Source organism: Eleginops maclovinus, chromosome 18 (assembly GCF_036324505.1).
Source record: "Eleginops maclovinus isolate JMC-PN-2008 ecotype Puerto Natales chromosome 18, JC_Emac_rtc_rv5, whole genome shotgun sequence".
Lineage (NCBI taxonomy): Eukaryota > Metazoa > Chordata > Actinopteri > Perciformes > Eleginopidae > Eleginops > Eleginops maclovinus.
In genome coordinates this window covers 3581112-3604968 of record NC_086366.1, presented here as the reverse complement: position 1 = coordinate 3604968, position 23857 = coordinate 3581112, and the positions used below count along the sequence as shown (strand labels likewise).

The following is a 23857-nucleotide window of genomic DNA, read 5'->3' as shown; positions in this document are numbered from 1 at the left end:
CAGACTGGCTTACTTTCACTATTATAAAAGAATACTGGGTTGTACTTCAGAGTTAAAGGGGCCCTATCATGCTTTTTGTAGTGTGTTATATAGGTTTTTGTGCATGTAAATGGTCCACAAAGGCTACAATCCCTGTGTTCCCTCCAGAGGGAGTCTCTCTCCCACACACTCAACACAGTCCAATATGCAGCATAACATTAAAATCTATACGACGATGGAGTCTGCCCTTCCTGCATGCATAAGCGGTATAGGATGCTCTGATGATGTTCAGCAACCGGAGAGTCTGTTTTATTCAGATTTCCTTCACGATGGGAAAGTAGAAAGTGAGAATATGTTTGCTTTCAACAAGATTAACCTTCCATTGGTGACCGGAAATAAGCAGTCGAGCCCCGAGTTTGTTCCTAACATTAAAATACGTGGGGTAAATACGTCTCGGAAAACATCTGGACGGATGCATTCAAGTTATAGACAACATGAATGTGCTTCTGCTCCATATTAATCACCTAGATTGAATTAAAAGGGAGCCGTTACGTAATGTTGTTTGTGTGTAAACTCCTCAGTTCGACCACATTTAAGATCCCCCCCCCCTCTCTCACTGTACCCTCCAGGTGCAGTGCATTTCTTTCTCTCTCTGCTCATTATGTCTCTTCCCTGCATTCCTCTGCAAGTCTCGGCCTGCTGTGCAGGAAAGAAGTGACGAATTCCAGCAGCACACGGTTTTCATCCCAAGCGCTGAATCAAATGTGTTGCCGCGGTAATTCTATGTACAGTTGTGTAATAATAAGCAGTAAAAGGAACGGCTTGCACTTAGTTTGAGTGAATACCCAATGTTCCCTAAACGAGATGAGATTGTGGAGCTCAAATCTGTTATTATGCAAGCTGGAAGAGAAATTGTGAAAGGCAGCTCACACACACACACACACACACACACACACACACACACACACACACACACACACACACACACACACACACACACACACACACACACACACACACACACACACACACACACACACACACACACACACACACACACACACACACACACACACACACACACACACACACACACACACACACACACACACACACACACACACACACACACACACACACACACACACACACACACACACACACACACACACACACACACACACACACACACACTTTTTTCTGTAATAAGGTGTGATGGTTTTTAAAGTGTAGCAGTAGGAATGTGAGAGTGGGGGGGGGGGCAGGGACAGAACATAAGGAAAAACAGAGAAGGTAATAATGGGGGAATTGTACGTGACAACAGTTTGCAACACACACACACACTCTAAACAAATACACCGAGGATAGAATAGACAATGCCGGTTTGAAAAATGGGTCGTGTGGGCGTTTTAAACTAATGTGCCGTTCCAACAAACACATCTCAGTGTCTAATATTTGTCCTGCTAAATTCAACTGTATTCTCACACATCAGCGACTCAGTGAGACGGTAACTCAGAGAGTAGGAACAGGTAAAGAGAGCAGATCAATAACCCTCGCCTCAACACTGCCAACAATTACTCTCCATATTTAGCCGTCAGAAATCTACATTTTCCAATTATTTATCTCGGGTTTGAACCCTGAACGTATCTTTAGTCTGATACAGAAGAGTCATAAGTATTAAAGGGGCCCTGTTATGCTTTTTGGAGTTTCCCTGTTCCTGTAGTGTGTTATAAAGGTTTTAGTGCATGTAAATGGTCTGCAAAGGCTAAAATCCCTGCCTGAAACCCTTCCATTTGACTCCTTTGTTTACTTCAAGAACATAATGACATTACTAGGCAACATTCACACTTCTATTGGCTAGCGCTCCAACACATTGTGCGTGGTAGGCTTAGGGGCGGGACAGCTCTAAGCGGATGGTCCATCACAACAGAGCCGTCTAGCTAACCAATCAGAGCAGACTGGGCTCTGGTTTCAGACAGAGGGTGGAAAGAGGTGCTGCAGCACAGGCAGTATGAGAAAGATAAAGAGCTTTTTGAACATTAAAGTACGGAGACATGTCGAATTAGAGGCTCTAAATATAAATATGAACATCATAGGCCCCCTTTAAGTGAGTGTACTCCACTACAATGGACTTGTGTAAATATTAAAAGGCTTTCCCACAAGGTGAAAGAGTCACTGTTTCTTTTGAAATCCAACATGGTGGAGTACAGCCAGTACCAAGAAAGAAATATCACTGTCCAAACACTGACAGATTGCACAGCGCGTTTAGTTTTACCTTGTCACAATATGCCGTCAGAACACCCTGCTGTTCTCACAGGCTTCATAAGGGCCTCTGAGCACACAGATGCATGCACAGTGATATAAAGTATTGTAGGTCTGATTATTGACACTAAATACGTTGATGTACTTCATAATTTACATATAAACTTTGCCCTAGAGACATGTTATTTGGGTTTAAACTTCTTTCTAGAGTTAAAGTCCACCTTTTCTCTGTTAAAGCAGCCCTTAAAACCCTGAATCTGTTCAGTAGAATCATCTTAAACCACAGTTTTGTGCTTCTAAAAAAACGTTAAGGTCGATACTACAGGACCTGGACGTCACCACATTTGGTTAAAAACGTCTTTATTTTTCTCGTGGGATACTGATTTAGAATTCTGCTTTCATTTGTACCAGGGGAGAGGCCTGCTTTGGGACTAAATCTGGCTTGGAGTAAATAGCTGCATTGTTGGCTGATGTCTGTGCAGTGACGTCAGTCGGTCTTATCAGTGTTTTCTAACTTTCCTTCAGAAGAGGCCTGACAGCAGACCCCACCTAGCAGAGAGAAAAAACTGGTGACTGTAGCCTGATGGAAATAAAAGATGCAAAAAAGGATGATAACAGTTATTCAGAAAGCAGTAGCAGTGCTGCGGCAATGCACAAAAAGTACAACGATATTGGCTAATCCTCTCAGGAAACAGCTTTCCCCTTTTGTAACGTGCTGTGCTCTCTCTCTGCAAGCTCACAGTACATCCACAGTAAACAGGTGTTGCGTGTCCAAAATCATGAAGCCTTTAACCATAATCTTTACGGTTGTGTGTGTTTTGATGTGCATTTGAGTTTTATAAACAACCGAATGTAGAAACTCAGATCGAGTCTCACATGACATACAATACACAGCCAGCAGCCATTGAGTTAGGGTAGGTTTAGGGTGGGATTGAATCCTGTGTCAGGGTACTAAAAAATGTGGACTAGTTGGTTATTTTTTGTCTTAGTTTACTCCGATTTCTTTAGTCTGCAAGTAAATTGTTGCTTTTTTCAGGCCAAATTACTTATTTCCAGCTCCTATGAGCACGTCTCTGGCAAAAACAAGATTTGAGGGTGTGCTTTTGCGAGTTTCCTTGTAAAAAACAAGGTCGTACATGTCCGTTCATTACGTCAATCATGGGCGGAAAATAGGGGTCTACCAATTGGATGGTCTGTGGTTCGATCCGCAGCCCCTGTAGTTGTGTCAAAATGCACTACAGTAAGACACTGTGCCCCAAATTGCTCCAATATCTACGTTACTGTAGTGTATCTTTGAAACAAAGGGTCAGGTAAGTGACACGTCATGACAGATGAAACAATAGTACGAATGTCAGTCGACTAAGAATTGGTCTAGCTGAGGAGAGCCCTCGACTTATGTACATTCACAACACAATCACAGGAAATCAAACCTTGAATCTGTGCCTTTTTTTAGGTCACTTTGAAGAGTTGAACCATAGAATATAAGTCTATTATTGCCTGAATCGATTTGCAAGGAATCAAAGTGGACTTGAACAAATGGAAAGGTTGAAAAACTCTCAAACCATACAACGGCATTATGATGAACACAGTGTACTAACTGTTAGTGCAATCGAGGGCATAACACACACACACACACACATCAGGAAACTTTCGTTTTGCACACCGTCCTCATGTTCGCTGACACAGACCTACTGACACAGTTCAAACTCTGATTCATAAATCTCTCTCTGTTGGCTAATCCTGAACAGAGAGCACATGTAACTCAGCCTAAAGATGTGTGAGGAGTGCCTCTTGCTGCACACTAACAAGTGAGCAAACTCTAAAATCAGTCATATGGCCGATCTCCACGCACACAGGTATGAAACACAGCTGGCATCGATCCACGGCGAATCGCTGGGAAAGAGGATGAATGAGTCGCTAGGACATGCCAAAACCTGAATCCACATCGAACAATTATAAGGAAGAAGCCTAACTGTCAATCCCTCATTATAAGTTAAATTGAAACAGATGTCTTTCGGGGTTATTACTATTGCCCAAACCAAGCTCACTTACAAGATTTAAAAGATAACCGAAACTGGGACAGACGCTGAACCAAAACTGAGTGAAAGACAGTTGATTCTGAGGTTTCTATTACACAATATGTCATTTGCGACTAAAAGAAGTGTTGGTGGAAAACTGCACTTACAGATGTAACTATTAGACTTGTATTGGTGCCATTTGTGTTCCGTTTAACGTTCAATAAAAGCATAATTTCCTCTGATTAAGCAATTAGCTGTATTTTAGCAGTAGGCTTTTGTACTGAAAGCACGTCCCGGCTTATTAATCACAACAAATACCAAATGGTGGTATATTTCACAAAGCAAACGTGTCATGCAGCCTTAGCTTTCATACATCAGCTTCATTAGGAGGATAATAAAGCGTAAGCTAGCAGCTAAACTCTGCCAATGCCTGTATTGAGTCTCTGAATCAAAAAAAAGGTAAATATGGCAGAAAATAGGACTTTATGAATAACTCACAAGTTTCGTATCCTCTTTGTTTGGCTGTTGTCGGTCCATTTCTCAGTAATACAACATACACAGTAGTCTTCGCTGACACAGTTAAGCCTTTGAATTACCCATGGATCATTAGAGAAGAACAACTTGACTTTTATTAAATAACAACAAGAGTACAAGAGGCTGCGACCAGCGACCAGATCAGATACTGAAGTACTAATACTACTCCGTAAAAATAACAGTACTGCAGTATGAATGGTATTTGCCAAGGTGAATAAACCTGAAGAATTAGGAGTAAAAGTGATCATTGCAGAAAGGAAAAATCTAAATTAGAACAAAATAAATGACAATATTTTAAAAGACAGAAGCAAGACTCTTTACATTTGAGAAGATAAGAGGTTTTCTACACAAAAAATACTTAGAGTACGCAAAGTTTCTGCCATTTGGTTAGTTTAACTTCAAGACGTTACATATGAAAGTTCTTCATAACGTATGTGATTTTATATATATATATATATATATATATATATATTTATTATATATAATATAAAAGTACACTATCTTTCCTATGAATTATAGTGCAATAGAAGTATAAAGCAGCATCAAATGAAAATACTTAAGTAAAGTCTAAGAACCTGACATCTGAACAAGTACATTTACTCAAGGATAAAAATCATATTACTTTATTAATCCCAAACCGGGACATTGTTGTGTATTTATTAGGGATTATTTAGGGATACTTGTACTTTGAGTATCTCATTACTTGCTACTTTATACTTAGTTTTACTCCACTACAATTCAGAGGTAAATGGTGTACTTTTACTCCACTACATGTATTTAACACTTTAGTTGCTAGGCAGATTAGGATTATTGATGGTAAATATAATCAGCCCTTAAATCAGACTGTAGTTCACCTGCAGTAAATCCAGCAGCTACCCTGCAGTATACAAAGCCATTCAAACTAGCTGCACCTTTACCAGCTCTGAGAACACTTTAATGATCAATCATTATAAAACATATCAGAGATATTATTCTGAAATGGACCAATCAGACAATGACTACTTTTACTGTCCTGTCGCTACTTTAAGTACATTTAGAGGAGAGTACTTTCTACTTTCACTGGAGGAACATTTAGAATACTTTTACTGTGACAGAGTATTCCTACACAATCTGGTACTTCTACTTTACTCAAGTACAAGATCTGAGTACTTCTACTTTACTCAAGTACAAGATCTGAGTACTTCTACTTTACTCAAGTACAAGATCTGAGTACTTCTACTTTACTCAAGCACAAGATCTGAGTACTTCTACTTTACTCAAGAACAAGACCTGAGTACTTCTACTTTTACTCAAGGACAAGATCTGAGTACTTCTTCTTTACTCAAGTACAAGATCTGAGTACTTCTACTTTACTCAAGTACAAGATCTGAGTACTTCTACTTTACTCAAGTACAATATCTGAGTACTTATACTTTTATTCAAGTACAAGATCTGAGTACTTCTACTTTTACTCAAGTACAAGATCTGAGTACTTCTACTTTACTCAAGCACAAGATCTGAGTACTTCTACTTTACTCAAGAACAAGATCTGAGTACTTCTACTTTACTCAAGTACAAGATCTGAGTACTTCTACTTTAATCAAGTACAAGATCTGAGTACTTCTACTTTTATTCAAGTACAAGATCTGAGTACTTCTACTTTACTCAAGAACAAGTTCTGAGTACTTCTACTTTTATTCAAGTACAAGATCTGAGTACTCCTACTTTTACTCAAGTACAAGATCTGAGTACTTGTACTTTTACTCAAGTACAAGATCTGAGTACTTCTACTTTACTCAAGTACAAGATCTGAGTACTTCTACTTTACTCAAGGACAAGATCTGAGTACTTCTACTTTTATCCAGAGTAAAAGATCTGAGTACTTCTACTTTACTCAAGTACAAGATCTGAGTACTTCTACTTGTATTCAAGTACAAGATCTGAGTACTTATACTTTACTCAACTACAAGATCTGAGTACTTCTACTTGTATTCAAGTACAAGATCTGAGTACTTCTACTTTTATTCAGAGTAAAAGATCTGAGTCCTTCTCCCACATCTGCAGACCAGCAGAGTCTGTCACACTCTCAGAGGACAGTTTGACTTGTAATAAATAACTACGAGGCGACAGAAAAGTCAAAGTTTAGAGGGTACGACCTGTGACGAAGCTGACTAAAAAGCAGCTAACAGTACTTCAGTGATTGTAGTCAAAATGGAAGAATTTAACCCACAATCCAACTCAAAACTCCACAGACAGTTAAGCAGCTCATCTGATTGGCTAATCACTGCGGAATGCTCCATGTTGTTCTCTTGTGGGAGAACACTGAACAAACTCAGTTTTAAAATGCACCAAGTTGGTAGTTTCTCGGTTATTATCTGAAGTAAACAACTTTTTTCAAACTCAGAAAATATATAAATATTCATAAAACTGCAACTCATTATTTGGATGCTCGTTACCACTGCCTATATGAGACCAGTAATGCCAATAACCATTATAACGATCCCACCAGATTGATTTGATCCAAGTATGGCTGTGTAAATGTGCAAATGAAATGTGCGTGGTGTATATTTGGAGAAGTTATTGAGTTATGCTCTCCTACGCGGGGTGTTACTCTAACATTTACTTAGTTTAAGCACATTTACCATTTTAATTTCCAACATAGAAGCGTGTTGCTGTTATAGACAAACACGTTTTTGATATTCAGGACTTTCTTTCTGTCATATTATATTTGTTTGTACAGTTCTTTCATCGGTTTAATCTTTAGAAATGCATTATGTTGACATTTTTAAATCTGCATATTGATGAGCAGAGTTTGGCGTGACGTGCCCACTCGGAATATGAAAAGTAATCCACATTAAAAAAGAAAAACAAGTGCGGACTTACCTTCAGACACTGTGGTGGTGAGGTGGTTGGAGAATGGGAACAGACGGAGGAAAGTTAATGTGTCCTCTCCACGGCAGAGTAGTTTCACGCACAGAAAGTGTGCCGCCTCTCCACGCAGAACTCAGGTCTCTCAGGTGGTGCGCAATGCTTCCTGTTTGTTTGAGAAGGTGAACCACTACCACCACCGCTGCTGCTGCTTTTCCCTCCGCCAGCTCTCCCTCCGCCAAGTAGGCTGTCAAGTGAGAGAGAAAAACAGAACCTCCGCTTGAGGATTTCAAAATAAAACCGGGAAGGAAAATGTTTGTAGTTTAATTACAAAAAGTTTGGAGGACCAAGTTAGTAGTATGCATATAATGTATTAGAACAAGTGCATCTATATTTAAAATGATAATGTAATCAGATTAAATGGTTGGTGGTTGGTGGATTGCAGTGGTGGAAAAAGTAGTCTTTGCTTGAGTAAAAGTACTGCATCGAGAATGGTACTTAAATAAAAGTGTTTAAGTATGATTACGAACAAGTGTTGAAGAATAAGGAGAGTACCAAATTAAAAAGAGAGAGAATGTAGAATAATCTTTTTTACATTTTAAAGCAAAAGCAGCAAATCTTCACATTTAAGAATCTGGAACTGTGAAATATTCTTGTAATTCCTTTTCTGCTAACCTACTCATGGTTTAAGTTACTTGACTATAATGTTGAATGGTTTCATTTATAGAATAATCATACTTTAAAAGTTTTTTGCTTAGTATTGTGTGTCTAAATCTGAATTTATAAAAAATAAAGGAAGTAGAGTGAAGAGTACAAGTACCTAAAATAAGCACCTGAGGACATGTACTACTGCATTCCACTGCTGGTTATTTGATACTGAATTAGTGACTGTCTTTTAGATTGGAATCTTATCTCAAAAACACTGAAGTCCTGCCAAGAAAAGTTTACACAGGAAAATAATATTGAATGGAAGTAGTTACGCTTATTTAACTCACTTCACTCACTCCCACATCCTCACTCTGAGTAAATAGTCCAATCAATATATTATTGAAGTCAATATTAAAAAATACAGTAGCTTATATTTTAATTGTTTTCTTATTGTGCCGGACTATATCTTTAGCCAAGCAGCGGTGGGTTCTACAACATTTTACAATTAATAGTTAAAAAGGACATTTAATCAAGTGTACTGAAGTTAAATTTGAGGTATGCTACTTAAACTTTACTTGAGTATTTCAATGTGTTGCTACTTTGTACTTCCACTTCATCTCAAAGACACCTATTGAACCTTTTACTGAATCTTAATAATAGCTTTTACTTTGAGGATATCAATAGCCATCCCCGTCTTGTCTAGTAAACCCTGTTTCTCCAGATGTGCAGGCAGGTATGCCCTTATCAGAAGTGTTTTTCTGTATGTAGAAATAATGAATTTATATTATTACATACATTTAATTAAAGATATAAAACTCACTGAAACAATCCCTGATGTTTCAAAGTGAGGCTTTTATTGTGAAGGGCACATGGCGCTTTCTGCTGTTTTACTGTCTGTCTGAAGCTGATTGGTTGGTTCAGTTCTCCGGCTGTCTTCCAACAACCACATAACACCCGGCATAAAATGTACACGCAGAGATTTCACCCGGAAACACAATGTTTTCTACCGCCACTTATGAAAAAAGACACATAGCATAACTTTAACATGATATGCGTTTAGCCTGTATGACCCCATTAAATTATGTAAAACAGGTGATTTGTAATTTAAACCATTGTTAATATGTTATTCAGCCACGAGACATCATTATGTGGTAATGCCACATGTGATAGGCGTAACCTCTTATTATGAAATGTGTACAACCCTGTACAAAGTGGGATTATTATTTGTTAGAGGGAGGGCTTTGATGCCCTCTGGTGGACAGATGCGGTGTTGCATCATCTGGAAATACAACTCCCCCGTGTCTTCCTCACCTATACAAACTTTTGCATGTAATGACCGCCACCAAGTGTCCAAAATAATATTGCAGGATGGATCTATTCTGCCAAGAACAAACAAAAAAAATCTTCTATCCTTATTTCCATTTGGATGTTGCAGTGGAATGAGTTCCTGAGGCGTGAGTTCACAGGGTATATGATATATATATATATATATATATATATATACGAAAATGGTGCTTTTTATAATAGTATGCTAAATTGGATGCTTCCAAATAACAAGTGCCCTTAGTAATATTACCAGACAAATAATGACCACAAACAACATCTAATTGTTGGCAGACAACTCACTGCTCCACAGCCTCTCTGTAAACTGGACTTAACATGCACTCCTTCACACTTAACATTGTACATTTACACTATATTATTATTGCCTTTTTGTACATTTGTCTGTTTCATTTTCATTTGTATTCATTTTTACTTTACTTACGTTTTTAGTTCTAATTATTTGTTATTTATTTTGCTTCTCTTTGTATTTCGCTGCTGCAACGCAAACATTTCCCAGTTTGGAATAATTAAAGTACTTCTGATTCTGAAGTACTTACTGATTCTAATTTAACACACAATATCTACACAATTCGACTGATATTATCCCAAAATGAAACACATACAACATCATTTAAAAAAAACTTCAAACCCCCCTCCCGTATTTTATCTCTTGGTTTCTCCCGGAACGTTTATTCTGGTTTTCGTACCCCTGGGACGATTTCCGCCAAACATCCTGGAGCAGACGCGGGATACCACAGGTAAGTGTTTATACAAAAACAAACAGACAAAAAAAATACACAATCATTCACTTTGTATACCCCTTTATTACAAGGCATCATGTGACTGCATTATACTCAAAAGAATCTCCTTAACCGCTGTTTGCAAATCACGAGCAAACACACAGCAACACAACACCTGCCAGAAGACGACCAAATCAATCACGCGTTAACTCTTCACTCTACATTTCCCTTCTGGTGATACGGTACAAATGCACAAAGCTTCCTAATAAAGAAAACAAATGGTGGCTTTATAAACGTGCACATAGTCGTAGCGACTGTCTGCTCAGCCCTGCTATCACCCTTAAGTGGAATGAGTCTTTGATTATGAACAGTTTTTTATTCATGTTCTATCTAAAGACAGAGGAAGGATAACTCGTAAAAGGGATTTCAATGGTCTTTTATTTGAAACTGTACATCACAATGTCCTGATATTCTCTGAGGCTATTTGGGGTGGCCTGTTACCCGTGAAACGAGTCTTTGATTATGGACAGTTTTATGCTTATCTAAAAACAGACGGACGTGGGTAGCTCATGTATGAGATGGCAATGGTCTTTTAATTTAGAAATCATTTATCAGACGTAATAAGATTGTTAAGCTCCAGTAAATATGAATATTTAAGGTATATTTGTTATTGACATGTAAGAGTAAGCGCTTTTATTTTGAGGGCAGTTTTTACAGGCCTCAATTAGTGCATAGGATTCACGCGCACCGCAGTAAGTGGAGGCTGGATGGCTTGACCGCAGTAATCACGCGTTAACTCTTCAATAAATACACTAGATTTTGTATTAATACAGTAAGTTAATACGGATATAAATGCACAAAGCTTTCCTGATAAAGACCAAATATCGTGGCGTTATAAACGTGCACATAGTCGTAGTGACTTTCTGCTCTGGCCCATGAATCCTGCACAGCTGTGTGTTTGTATTAATGCACTTTAACAAACAGCCTAACTGCCCTCCGGTGCATGCTCCTGTTAAGTTAGTTAGGACACTGGTATTTATGATTAGCTGCAACTGTGTTGGTACAAAACGTAACATCTAGCTGTTATGATAACGAGCGGACTGTATGGTTGTTAGAGATGCTGTTTTTCTGAAGCAACTTGATTATCTCTTGACCCGCGATGCATTGTGGGTCCATTTTATATTGATTGTAATAAATGCCTCGGCTGATTTTTACGCCTCTGTATCCATTACTAACATTTTGGGGTGGGCATTTAGCTTGAAATACGTGGTTTGGTTCTATTATGTAACCAAGTACAGTTATTTGAGTAAGAATAATTCTAGGTACTTTTACTCCACTGGACCTCACAGAAAATGATACCTTTTACTCCACTAAATTGATTTCACGCTTGTATTTACTAGTTGTTTTTTGCATAAACAACATCATGTGTTTGTATCATTTATAGTATCCGAAATCTGATCAACACTACCGAATCACATGGTTAAAAAAAAAAAGAGCCATCCTGCACCATAAATACTTTCACTTTTAATACTTAAAGTACATTTAGTACAAGTAGTTTTTGAACAAACACCTTTTTACTTGTGATTTTTAGACTGTGATGATGGTACTTTTACCTGAAAGGATCAAACAGCAGGGAGAGTTGAGTCATATTACAGTGAGGCGCTCTGATGCCACCACCAGGGGGCCGCACATACCCACACAGCACAGGGTCGAGTCGGTGTGAGCCTATGGTTACTCATTCAGAATAAGCTTATTTTGCAATGTGATTCTAATGAACTCGAATGGTTTGTTTGGTATCAATACTGCTCATGGATGCAGTGCCTTATATATTAAGTGTTTTTACATCATTTAGCTGACGTTTTTATCCAAAGCGACCTCAATAAATGCATTCAACCATGACATTTCAAGCTCAAAAAGCAGCTATACTGTAAGTGCATTAGCCTTTAACCATCCATAATTCATTAACGTTATTACAGGATGCTACCTGAATACTTGAATAAGTTCAGTTACTTTGAATGATGCTGCTACTGATTTTTTTTACCATTGATATATTTAATTTCATTAACGTGTGCTTGCCTCTTATTTGATATCTTCTGTCTACTCTTTGTATTTTTTATGTGTATGAACACTGTGCCTTTGCTTCCCGGAATAACAAAATTCCAATCCCATTTTCAGCGCCGTGCTCTCAATTAGAACATTGTGTTGTCACTTATTTACATTTAAACAATCCCCTCAGTCCACAGGTATGTGTGGTGCACCTCATCAGCGATGTAGAAATGAGGCGATCCCATGTGCTTGACCTCAGTGGGCCGGGGGTCAAAGGCGCTCCCTCACAGTTCCCCTCATAACGTTCTCATTGTCTGAAATTTGCCAAACACAAGCCGGGCTCAAAGGCAGCAGCAGCGAGGCCCGGCGTCCAGCATGCTTCCATTACTGCTCCTCTTATTCGATTAAATGTACCCGGACCCGGTCCAAACCCACACTGTGCATAATCTCTTCACAGATGATAGGCGTGTAATAAAAAGCACATTTAACATGAAAGGATACCTTATGTGAATGCGTATAATTATGGATATCAAAATACCATCATTTGTTTAATTGTGAGGGCCTGCCAAGAGGTATGTAATTGCTTGAAATAAATATGGCTGAAATTGGATTGCAGTGTCTGAGATCTGACCTGGGATTAGGTTTGGCATGAGCATAAAGGCCGGGGTCAGGGTCAGGGCAACTTCCTGTTTGGCTTGTGTGTGTTATAGCCGATAGAGTGGTGCAGGAATGAGTCCTAAAACCGTGAAATGAGTTAGCATTTGACCACTTTGGTACCCTTGTGTTGAAGTCAACAGCCTTTGTTTGGATCCCTGTTTTATAATCACAAGCTGAAGAGATATTAACACATCAGTTATGTCAGTAAATAAGCTGTAGGTGTCTTAAAGACGCCCTGTTGTGCTTTATGGGGTTTTCCCTTTCATGTAGTGTGTTATATAGGTTTGTGTGACAACCCCATGTAACTCCTTTGTTTACTTCTGTAACATAGTGACATCACCATGTAACACTTGCTCTTCTATCCGCTACCCTAGTGCTCCAACACATTGTACGTGATAGGCAAAGGGGCGGGACATCTCTAAGCAGGTTGACCAGTCACAACAGAGCCGGCCAGCTAACCAATCAGAGCAGACTGGGCTCTGGTTTCAGACAGAGGGTGAACAGAGGTGTTGCAGCACAGGCAGTATGAGAACAATACAGAGCTTTCTGAACATTAAAGCATGGAGACATGTCCCAGGAGAGACACAAGCTAAAAATGAGCAGAAAATGTCTCCTTATGAGCAGCGTTTGCTAACAAGGCTAAACATTAGCATCCTTTAGCTTAGCGGTGGTGTCATGAAGTCATGTGATGGTTATGTAGTTTGTTTAAAACTTCATTTCAACTTTTATTTAATTTGGAAATTGCTTTTACTCTTAAGTGTCATAAATGCGTGTTATGTGCCACAGATGTTATATTGTAAAAAGTACTGCTTTTAGTCAATGCTATCTTCCGTTGCTTTAAATCAATATGTCATTATTCCAGCAGTGTTCAGAGGGGGACACTTATTCACAAACTTTATTATAGCCAATACAAACTAAGCACACATTTGATGGATAGTTACCATAACAGGCAACAATTAACTAAATCATCACTTAATTTAATTGACGGATGTGTCGTTAAACTTGCCTCTCATGCAATTTGTTTCCTAATAGGGTTTGCATGGCCTGTTATGAAACTTTAGGAAACCCCGATAGTATAAATACCATGGCATTTTGAAGTTGTTTTGGTTGTGGAATAAGCTTTGGCATTCATATCCGACTGAGGTCACGTTACTATTACTGATAGTGGGCTGATGTATAACTGGCTGGCAGTGATTGTATGTCTCTCACTGTCCCCAGAGGTCAGCCAAGAAGTTGTACTGGTTTATTATAAAGCAGGCCTACAGTATCAGCACAACAGGTGCTGGGCCTTAATGATCCCTGTGGGAATTGGGTTTCATCTTTGATTAATTGGCATGTTAACAGGAGAAGAGTTGACCTAATAGCTTCTCGTTGCCAGCCCTGCGGAAGTTTTTAGGCTGGCGAGAAAGGAAAGAGGGGTTTAAAAATAGACTCCCATCAGGGCACGATGGGAAAAGAGCTGCCGTTTCTATCCCGACAAAGCAATTTTCAGCTTATAATCAAGGAAACTTTTATCGCATTTCCCTTTACAGTACAGGCCGGCCAGTTCCGACACAGAATGAACATCAGCGTGATGCTGGCTGTGTTCTTGCTTGGAGGTGATATCACATTGTAAAAAAACCTGTTTGTTTGGAGAGTTTCTGGATTAAGATCTAATCATGAAATGTAAATGCATTTATACTTTCATTTTGTAAATAAAATCCTCTAACTTTTGTATATTATTCAGATTCCACCCGAACAGATGATATGCATGTACTATCTAAGCAGAAGTGTAGGACCTAATATACATTAACATGCATAAGGTACATTACAGATGTGGCATTAAATTAAGCATATTTCCTAAAGTATTAAGTACGTTTTAAGGGTTTTTATTTCATGCTGCTTACACCAGAATTGTATTTGGTTCTCAGCAGTTATTAAAATGAGCTTCACCTTTATCAGTTGTGACATGTCAATGCATCAATAGTTATATAAAGTATATGTTTATCAAATGGGCCATTTCCCCTGAGTGAGCACTTTTTATTTTTGCTACGTACGTACATTTTGTTCCTTTACTTCAGGAGGATTTGTACTTCTACTTAAAATGCAAGATATAATTTAAATAGGACTGATCATTTATAGATTCTACATTCAGTTTATTTTCTTAAATCAGATAACTTGTCATGATGAATAAATAGATTTGCATTTTTGGAAAACTTCCAAAGTGCAATCACTTTAAATGAGATGTATTGAAGCGTAGAACAAATACGTGCTGACTAAAACTATACATTTTCCATCATATTAGATCCTATATGTATATATTTGTTCTTATTCCTGCAACCATTTTGTCCGTTGTACTTTGTTACATCTTTTTTTTTGTGTGTTAATTGCATTGCTGGAGGAGCCGGGACTTCAGATGTTCATGCCAAAACAGAACCGTATTGAGCATTTGATGAATAAAGCCTCAAAAACTTTGAATAGATTTGAGAAATTACAGAAAGTGCATCATAAGCGATGCTACAGGTTACAATACACAGATGTTCTGAACATGTTTGCTTAGCAGGCTAATGTACTCGCATTCACGGCCTTGTTTGAGCAGCATCCATCGTGCAGCTCTTCTCAGAATAAATGTCCTGCTCTCCCCCCCCCCCCCCCCCCTCTTTCAGACATGGCTCGTACAGTATGTGACATTTGGGCGCGCTGGAGGTCACCCAGAGGTCAGTGCGTGATGGTTTTTCTCTGTGAATAGTTGACAGAGCCTCTTTTCCTTGAATAGATGACACTGCTGTGTATTTATAGACATTTGATGAACCTCTGATGACCGGTTGACAAAACGCACCTTCCTTATTTATAAACCGTGGCAGTGTATCAACACACTCTATTGTAATCATTTGGGCAAAATTAAAGAATTATTGCATGTAATCCATTGTTTCTCGGGCTGGTCGTTATCAGGAGTCACTGAAAACATCACGTAGATCACCGCCACGAGGTAGGAGATTCACCAGAGGCTCATGGGAAAATAAACAGCTCTATAGTGAGTAATGTCATAGAAATAGCTCAGAATGAAACTAGTATTTCTGCTCCAGCGAGAGAGGGAAAAAAAACTCATGCTGATTTGAACAATTCCCGGATTTTGTGCGAATCAAATCTGCACATATTTTCCTGTTTGGAGCAGATGTATACCAAACAGTGGTGACCCCCACTCTCCCCTCTCAATGGGGTCGGGGTGATGTGCGCCGCTTCTAAGTGGAAACTCTTCAATCTCAAACATGAGCGGGAATGTCAGGAATTCAATTGTGTGCCGGCATTGGGAAACCTGCAACCTGCGTGTGACACGACCAGCCGGGGCGCATCGCCGGGGCCCCGTGGAGCGTGCAAACTGTCATCCAGGTACCCAAGTAAAAGTGTGTGTGTGTGTTAATCTGCACAGAAAAAACCCTAAACACTGACTTTAATTAAATGAATTATGTCAACACATTTCACACAACTGTGTTGGGTTAGTTCAACTTAATATTATTGCTTTGAACTAAGTTTATACAATTATGTGAAATGTGTTGACATAATACATTTAATTAAAGTCAACAGTTTTTTCAGTGTGTGTGTGTGTGTGTGAGAGCAAGAAGAAGCGAGGGTCAAATGTGTTCCTTCTACAATGAGTTGACCTCATTCGTCTTGTTGATTATAATCTGTCATCTCTGAGAGCACAACAAAGGATACAATCACGGTTATTCAGCGGAAGAGAAGAAAGAAAGCAAAGCCGAACATTGCACCAAAACCTTTTCACCTCTTGCAGAAAGAAACATGGAGAATTTACAGGAACATTTACCTAGTACAGCTTTCCATAAAATACATTCATGCGTCATACTTTTGCATGTTTGGAAAAGTGCTACAGTTATAGGTTCATAACTGGGAACTATAGGTTACATTCACAATGACATAACTCTTAATCTGTCAGCTGAAGTCCTGTTTTATACAATCTGTTACATTGTTTACATTAATTTATACTGTACGTATAAGCTAACAGAGTTCAGTGGCCCTTTAATCAACAATTTCTTCTTCTCAAATATATGCAATACATTAAAACCAGAGGTGGGAGAAGTACTCAGATCTTGTACTTGAGTAAAGTAGAAGTACTCAGATCTTGTACTTGAGTAAAGTAGAAGTACTCAGATCTTGTACTTGAGTAAAGTGGAAGTACTCAGATCTTGTACTTGAGTAAAGTAGAAGTACTCAGATCTTGTACTTGAGTAAAGTACAAGTACTCAGATCTTGTACTTGAGTAAAGTACAAGTACCAGAGTGTAGGAATACTCTGTCACAGTAAAAGTATTCTAAATGTTCCTCCAGTGAAAGTAGAAAGTACTCTCCTCTAAATGTACTTAAAGTAGCGACAGTAAAAGTAGTCATTGTCTGATTGGTCCATTTCAGAATAATATCTCTGATATGTTTTATAATGATTGATCATTAAAGTGTTCTCAGAGCTGGTAAAGGTGCAGCTAGTTTGAATGGCTTTGTAATACTGCAGGGTAGCTGCTGGATTTACTGCAGGTGAACTAAAGTCTGATTTAAGGACTGATTATATTTACCATCATTAATCCTAATCTGCCTAGCAACTAAAGGTATTACATAAATATAGTGGAGTAAAAGTACACCAGTTTTCTTTTCATTGAATATTCTGAACACCTCATTATGTTAAATGCACATGTATGCTGAAATGCTGCCTTTAATCTGAGCGTAGAAGAAGAGGAGGCCTGTTGAAGCCGTGCAGCTCGGTCTTATCTCTGCAGCCGCTCAGACTTCCTGTCTGCAGGCCCATTGTTCGCAGCCGACCGGCTGAACTGCCAGCCTTTCTGCGCAAATGCACACCTGCCGCACCCGAGTCCATGTAGAGGTGTAGGAGGTTAGGACAAACAAAAAACAGCTGCATATAAATGTGTGTATTCACGTGTAACATGAACGCTTCAGGAGTTCAACGATGGTTAGCTTTAAAAAATAATATTAATATGTGAACCATTTCATAGTTATGTCCCAACAAGCCTCCACTGATTCTTATACCAACACAGAATAATTTTATTAATGAACCCACAACCATATATTATAAAGGCTTATACATTTAAAATGCACATATTTTATTTGTCTTTTTTTTACGGAGGTTTTAAATATTATATATATTTATGCCCATTTTGCATCTTCATTCCTGTTGCTGTGTTGATGCATGCATCATTATACACCAAAGCAAATTGCTTGCATGTGTAAAACCTACTTTGCAATAAATACTAAGCCATTTTAACTGACAAAATTGCAAATGTGATTAATACTCCTCCATTGTCTCCATGCTACACACACCGATAAACTTAAAGCAAGGTAAAGTAAATCATAATTAGTCTGATATGTATATTTATTTATTGTGCTTTTTTTAGTTGTGTGCAATGCCTTGTAAACACACTGTTGTGACCATTTTTTTTTCCTAATTTGGGATCAATAATGTAAATCTGATAAAGTGCAAAATCAACCCCCGTGAGTTATGGATTTTAGACTATTGACAAGCTAATGATGCTAATAATGCTAATAGAGTCGATACGCTTTTTTTTCAGAATTTCAACGCCTGCATTAAAACTATCAGAGCCATGTTTGTTTGTGTTGGTTTCACTCGCCTGAACATCATTTCTTTCAGAACACTTGTATTTATTATTTTAGGAGCAGTGTTTGGAATACACTTGCCTTTCAAACGCGCCCTTATCTTCTCGGTGTTTACAAAACATAAATGTGAGGGAGCAGAGAAACACATCTCAGCTCCTGCTCCGGGATCTGATGGATGACCGGTCTTCTGCTATAACTGTAGTTTCATACATGCTTATTATTATGAGTATTATTATTATCAGGGAATACGGAGCGGCACGCGTGTTTGTGCTGCTAATGCATCCCGAAGGCTGGAGACGCTGCTCGATTATTCACCCTGGTATATAATTAGTCCCGTGTTTGCAGTGTGATTTCATGCAGAATTGTTGCACTGCAGTGACTGTGAGATTGACTTCCTATCATGCATCTAATATAACATTTAGATTATATAGGAGTGCATTAAAAACCAGTCAGAAAATGCGCATAAAATCGCTGGCATTTACTGAGATAAAGATATAAGCAATAGCGTTTATGCGTTTTATCCTCAGTAACGCAGACTTTATATTAGTTATATTAAAAGAGCATGATGAAATGAAATATACACAATGAGCATTTCATTTTTGCTTGTTAACTTAAAAAAAACATTGAGGCTATTTTAAATATATAAACATGTGTATTTTAGTTTGTCCACATAAAAGCGAGTCCACTAAATAATAGGCTAATGTTAAAACTCACCGACTTTATTTTTTACCAACAGAGAAATATCGGTAGTAAGAAATGCCATTTTTCTATATTTTCCTATAATAAATTCCCATATTATAACTTGAATTTTTCTGCTCTTATTGCTTTGATTTACTCAGATTTTTATAAAGATAGTTAACGTAGGTATTGCAGGGGTGTATATGGGCAAAGATCACACATTGAAAACCTTTTCATGTCCCAACAAGCCTTCACTAACTACACACACTAATACAATTACACACATGTATTATGTAGGCTTTTATATAAACTACACATATTTTATTTAAGTAATTAGTGATATTCCTATTTTAAATCCTTATATATTTGCGCCTATTTTACAACTTAATACCTCTTTCTGTGTTCATGTAGCTACGCATCACTATACGCCAAAATAAATTACGTGTAACCTATTGACCAAAAAAACAAGTCATTTAGACTCTGAAAATAATGCAAACCTTATTAATAATCCAAAATATCATTTTAACTCGCTTTGTCATTGCTTGGTAAGGGACTGTGCGTGTTTTGGTGTTTTATTTTTGGATGATGAGCGTGTGTTTGACAGCGCGCAGAGGGAGGATCAAGGTGAACTCCATAATCTAATATCTGCAATGATCCATTATGTATTAAGAAGTCCTATTGTGTAACTGATCAGCTCAGTGGTGTAAACTCATTGTATAATGCTACACGCCTCAAATGTGAGAGTGAGATCCAGATGTGAGTAACGAGTCGCTGTGATAATGTGAGAGTGATTATGGGAGGAACGGTCTGAGATCAGTGGATTTCTGAAGGCGCTTCAATGGCTCTCTCATCAAGAGGCTAAAAGTCTTTACGTAAGAGTCACACTTAAACACAACAAAGGAGGAGGAGCTGTCTGTTTTTATACTTTAACCCTCAACAGATGATTCTCTGTGTCAATATTTAAGAGTATAAATCAGAGGATGAACTCCCATTCGTCTTATTTTGAAAACCCTAGAAAGCATTGTAGTGACCGCATGCACGATTTTCATTCCATGTATTTATACACTTCCGGTCTTTGTTGCCCGGATTTCCTAAATGATTCTGTAATATTTAGTCGACAAGTTACCTGCACTAACATTATTATTGCTTTCTTGTTTGCAAACCTGGAGAAAACTCAGCGAATCCTATTAAATAATGGCACATTCATGGTGGTTTCGAAAGTCATTATTTTGTATTTCTAGGCCTATTCTTTATCATTACCGTCCCCATACGTTATTATTATTATTGGTACTGCTTATGTATTGTTTATATTGAGAGGAGAAGGTTAAAGTAGCCTATATATATATTTTTTAAACATGATAGTAACCTCTTAAATTCCTGCTCAAAATCACACATCCAACACTAACTACACATACTATTCTTAAAGCATTTTTTTTACAGCAGAGTATTTTTTGTATTTCTGGATTTAGGGATTATCCGGGAACGGTCATTGCCTCCATGCCCTGGCGTTTTTCTACAGACACGGGTTCAGTTCTGAATTACTTTATTTTACAAATTACATTGACTATATATAAAAGAATAACACCGTAAAGTGACTTTACGAGTTCAGCATTATTTACTGAGTTGTGAATAATGGCTATGAGGCTATAATGAAGCTACCCATGTATTTGTAGAGCAGTTTTGCAGAACACGACATATTGAAATATATATTAAATAGCCCTGTTAAACAGAACAATAATCAATGACCTTATCATTGCACATTATTATTACTATTATTATTATTATTATTATTATTATTATTATTACTTTAAATGAGAATTTACTGAATTTTTTTGTCACAATTATAGAAAATCGATTGGTAATTATTGAAATTAATTGCAAAAACAAGGCCTTGCGAAACTAATTGCATGCAGTAAAATACTTATGACTATTTAAAAAGACCTATATTATTTTTTGAGGAGACGTAATGCATGCATATTGGACATTCCTCGAGAAAAAATCGCAGAGCCGAACCTCATAGATAACTGAGATTAATAATAAGATTATTTTAACCCTGGCATTTCATAAAACCCGAACCAAATACTGCAATCTATGGTTTACAATATAGTACTTTTATACTGCGTTAGCTTCAGATATAGTGCCAACAGTGGTTATCTCAGCCTATAGTATAAAACAGATTACGTCATGACCACTGCATTACTTTTAGAAATACAAGTTTATTAAGAAATTCACAAACCTAGAAAAAGAGGGAAAAGTGCTAATTAAAATGAAACATGGCGCCAACATGAATGAGACAAATAAAGCTAATCACGTTTATAAAAAAACAAAATAATAATAATAATAATCAGAAAGATTTACAAAACCTGGCACTGGCTGGCTGGCTGGCTGGCGTCATATTGGAAATGATATCATACATGTACACTGGGATCAAGGACTATGAAAACCCCTGAATTGGCAGTCTGATGGATTTCTATCCACCTTTAACCCGACAAAGCTCACAGCCGTGTCAGGGTGAAGTTTCGGCCTTCTCAGTGCAAGAGGGCAAAAATAGAGCTCTGATCCAATCACATATTAAAGCACTGAATTAATTAGGGCATCAAGTTTCATTTGGCAATAGTTCGTTTTTGTAAAAAGCCGTGCGTAAAGAAGAGAGAAACCATTACGCACAATAACACAGCTGAAGCAATATCAGCAATGTCTATCCCCGTGGAAACGCTTTCCAAAGGCACTAATAATGACAACAATGCCAGGTTATTATAGCCATCAGTCCAGGTGTAATTCAGGTGCACGAAATGGCTCCCAGAGTTTGTGCAGCCTGAAGTGTCCTGATGGCTTCTTTACCTCCCGATTCCGTTTTGTAAATCTGTCAAATCACGGTTACTTTCCCATCGTTCGGCTGAACCCTCACAGCCCGTCAAAAATACTCTTGGTTCTGTTTTGAAATCACAGGAATTACCTCACTCTGTGTCCTCAATTTTTTTTTTTTTTTTTACACACAGACCATTTTGGGTACACTTTTAAATATCAATCCTCGTGTGTAACGCCGAGTGTTTGGACTCGTGTTCCCAGTAAGAGCAGTGCATCATGGAGAGCTCCGCGGGCTGGCGGGAGCAGGCGAACTGAAGGCCGGCTCCGTTACTAGAGGAGACCGAGGGGGGAGCCGCGGAGGCCGGGCTCAGCTGCTGCGCATGGTGGGGGTGCCCCGGGTGGTGATGGTGACTCATGCCGTTGTAAGAGTTCACCATGCTGGGCAGCGCCATGCTCTGCACCCGGGAGTACGGGTTGTAAGAGGAGGGTGCTGAAAGACCCTTCACGTTCACGGGACTCACGTTGCCGCTGGCCATCTGACAGGACGTGTAGGACATGGGGGGAGGCGGCTGGCCAAGCGACCAGGAGTTGTTCATGAAGCTGGACTGCAGGTACTTGGGTGGCGACAGGTAGCCGTAGCCGTCTCCTCCGAACAAGGACTTCCCCGGCTGGAAATGCGTCGGTGGCGGTCTGAACGGCCGCTTCATCCTGCGGCGTCTCCGGTAGTTCCCCTTCTCAAACATGTCCTCGCAGGCCGGGTCCAGCGTCCAGTAATTCCCTTTCCTCTCCCCGCCGCCCTCCCGAGGAACCTTGATGAAGCACTCGTTGAGACTCAGGTTGTGTCGGATGCTGTTCTGCCAGCCTTTCTTATTCTTCTCGTAGAAGGGGAACTTTGTGATGATGTACTGGTAGATGCCGGACAGTGTGAGGCGCTTCTCCGTGCTCTCCCGGATGGCCATGGCGATGAGAGCCACATAGGAGTACGGAGGTTTCTGGGACGGGTCTGCCTTCTCCGGGACTTTCTCCTGCTGGACCGGCTCCTCTTTGGGTCGCTCTTTCTCCTTGGTCGTGTTGGTGTCGTGGATCATTAAAGTCATTGCGTCATCCTCCGGATTTTGGTAAGTGGCCATCATTGCGCACACCAAAACAAAACAAGCCCAGTACAGATGGCGAAAGCAAACTTTTAAAATGTATCCTCGATGCGCAGGGCGGTGTGTTGCAGAAGCTCGGGATGCAAATCTTCCAATTTACGCGCAGAGAAATATTTGATTCAGCCGCTCCGTAAACTGACATGCACCAGACCTTCCTCTCTCTTCAACGGGGATTTTTGTAAACTGGTTTCTGACCAAGGCGCAACCCAAGTTGTGGTTTGTGAGTCTGTAAGCCCAGCCCTTTCCTCTTTTTTCCCCCCGGATCCACTGACAGGCTGCTTTTGCTCCAATGATCTCCGTGTAGCGACGTCGTGATTTGTGTGAGTTCCGCCTCTGGTGGTTAGAGTCATTGGACAAATAATCGGCCGTTTTTAAAAAGGAATTCCGTTTTTTAATATCGGGTCATTGTAGACCAAAATCAAAATACTGAACTAACAGAGAGACAATTCAAATGCATAACATTATATATATTATTTTTGGAATAGAAGCAATCAGAAAAAAAAGGAAATTAATAAAAGAGTAAAGAAATGCATTTTTTATATGTTCGT

At 38.9% G+C, this 23857-nt stretch overlaps 2 protein-coding genes across 2 annotated transcripts in view; both read right to left on the bottom strand.

Annotated features, from left to right (window-relative positions):
• Positions 1–7858, bottom strand: part of pik3cb (phosphatidylinositol-4,5-bisphosphate 3-kinase, catalytic subunit beta) — a 74008-nt gene extending 66150 nt beyond the window's left edge. The window contains 1 exon segment of the mRNA XM_063907200.1: positions 7656–7858. The gene's annotated coding sequence lies outside the window, so the exon portion shown is untranslated.
• A 13688-nt stretch (positions 7859–21546) lies between these two features.
• Positions 21547–23527, bottom strand: foxl2a (forkhead box L2a). The gene has a single exon (XM_063907871.1). It carries the CDS (start codon positions 23289–23291, stop codon positions 22368–22370), a length of 924 nt encoding a protein of 307 aa, XP_063763941.1. The 5' UTR covers positions 23292–23527; the 3' UTR covers positions 21547–22367.
• Between the last annotated feature and the right edge of the window lie 330 nt (positions 23528–23857).

Coding starts and splice junctions, on each gene's coding strand:
- foxl2a (XM_063907871.1), bottom strand. CDS start 23,291: ATGATGGCCACTTACCAAAATCCGGAGGATGACGCAATGACTTTAATG.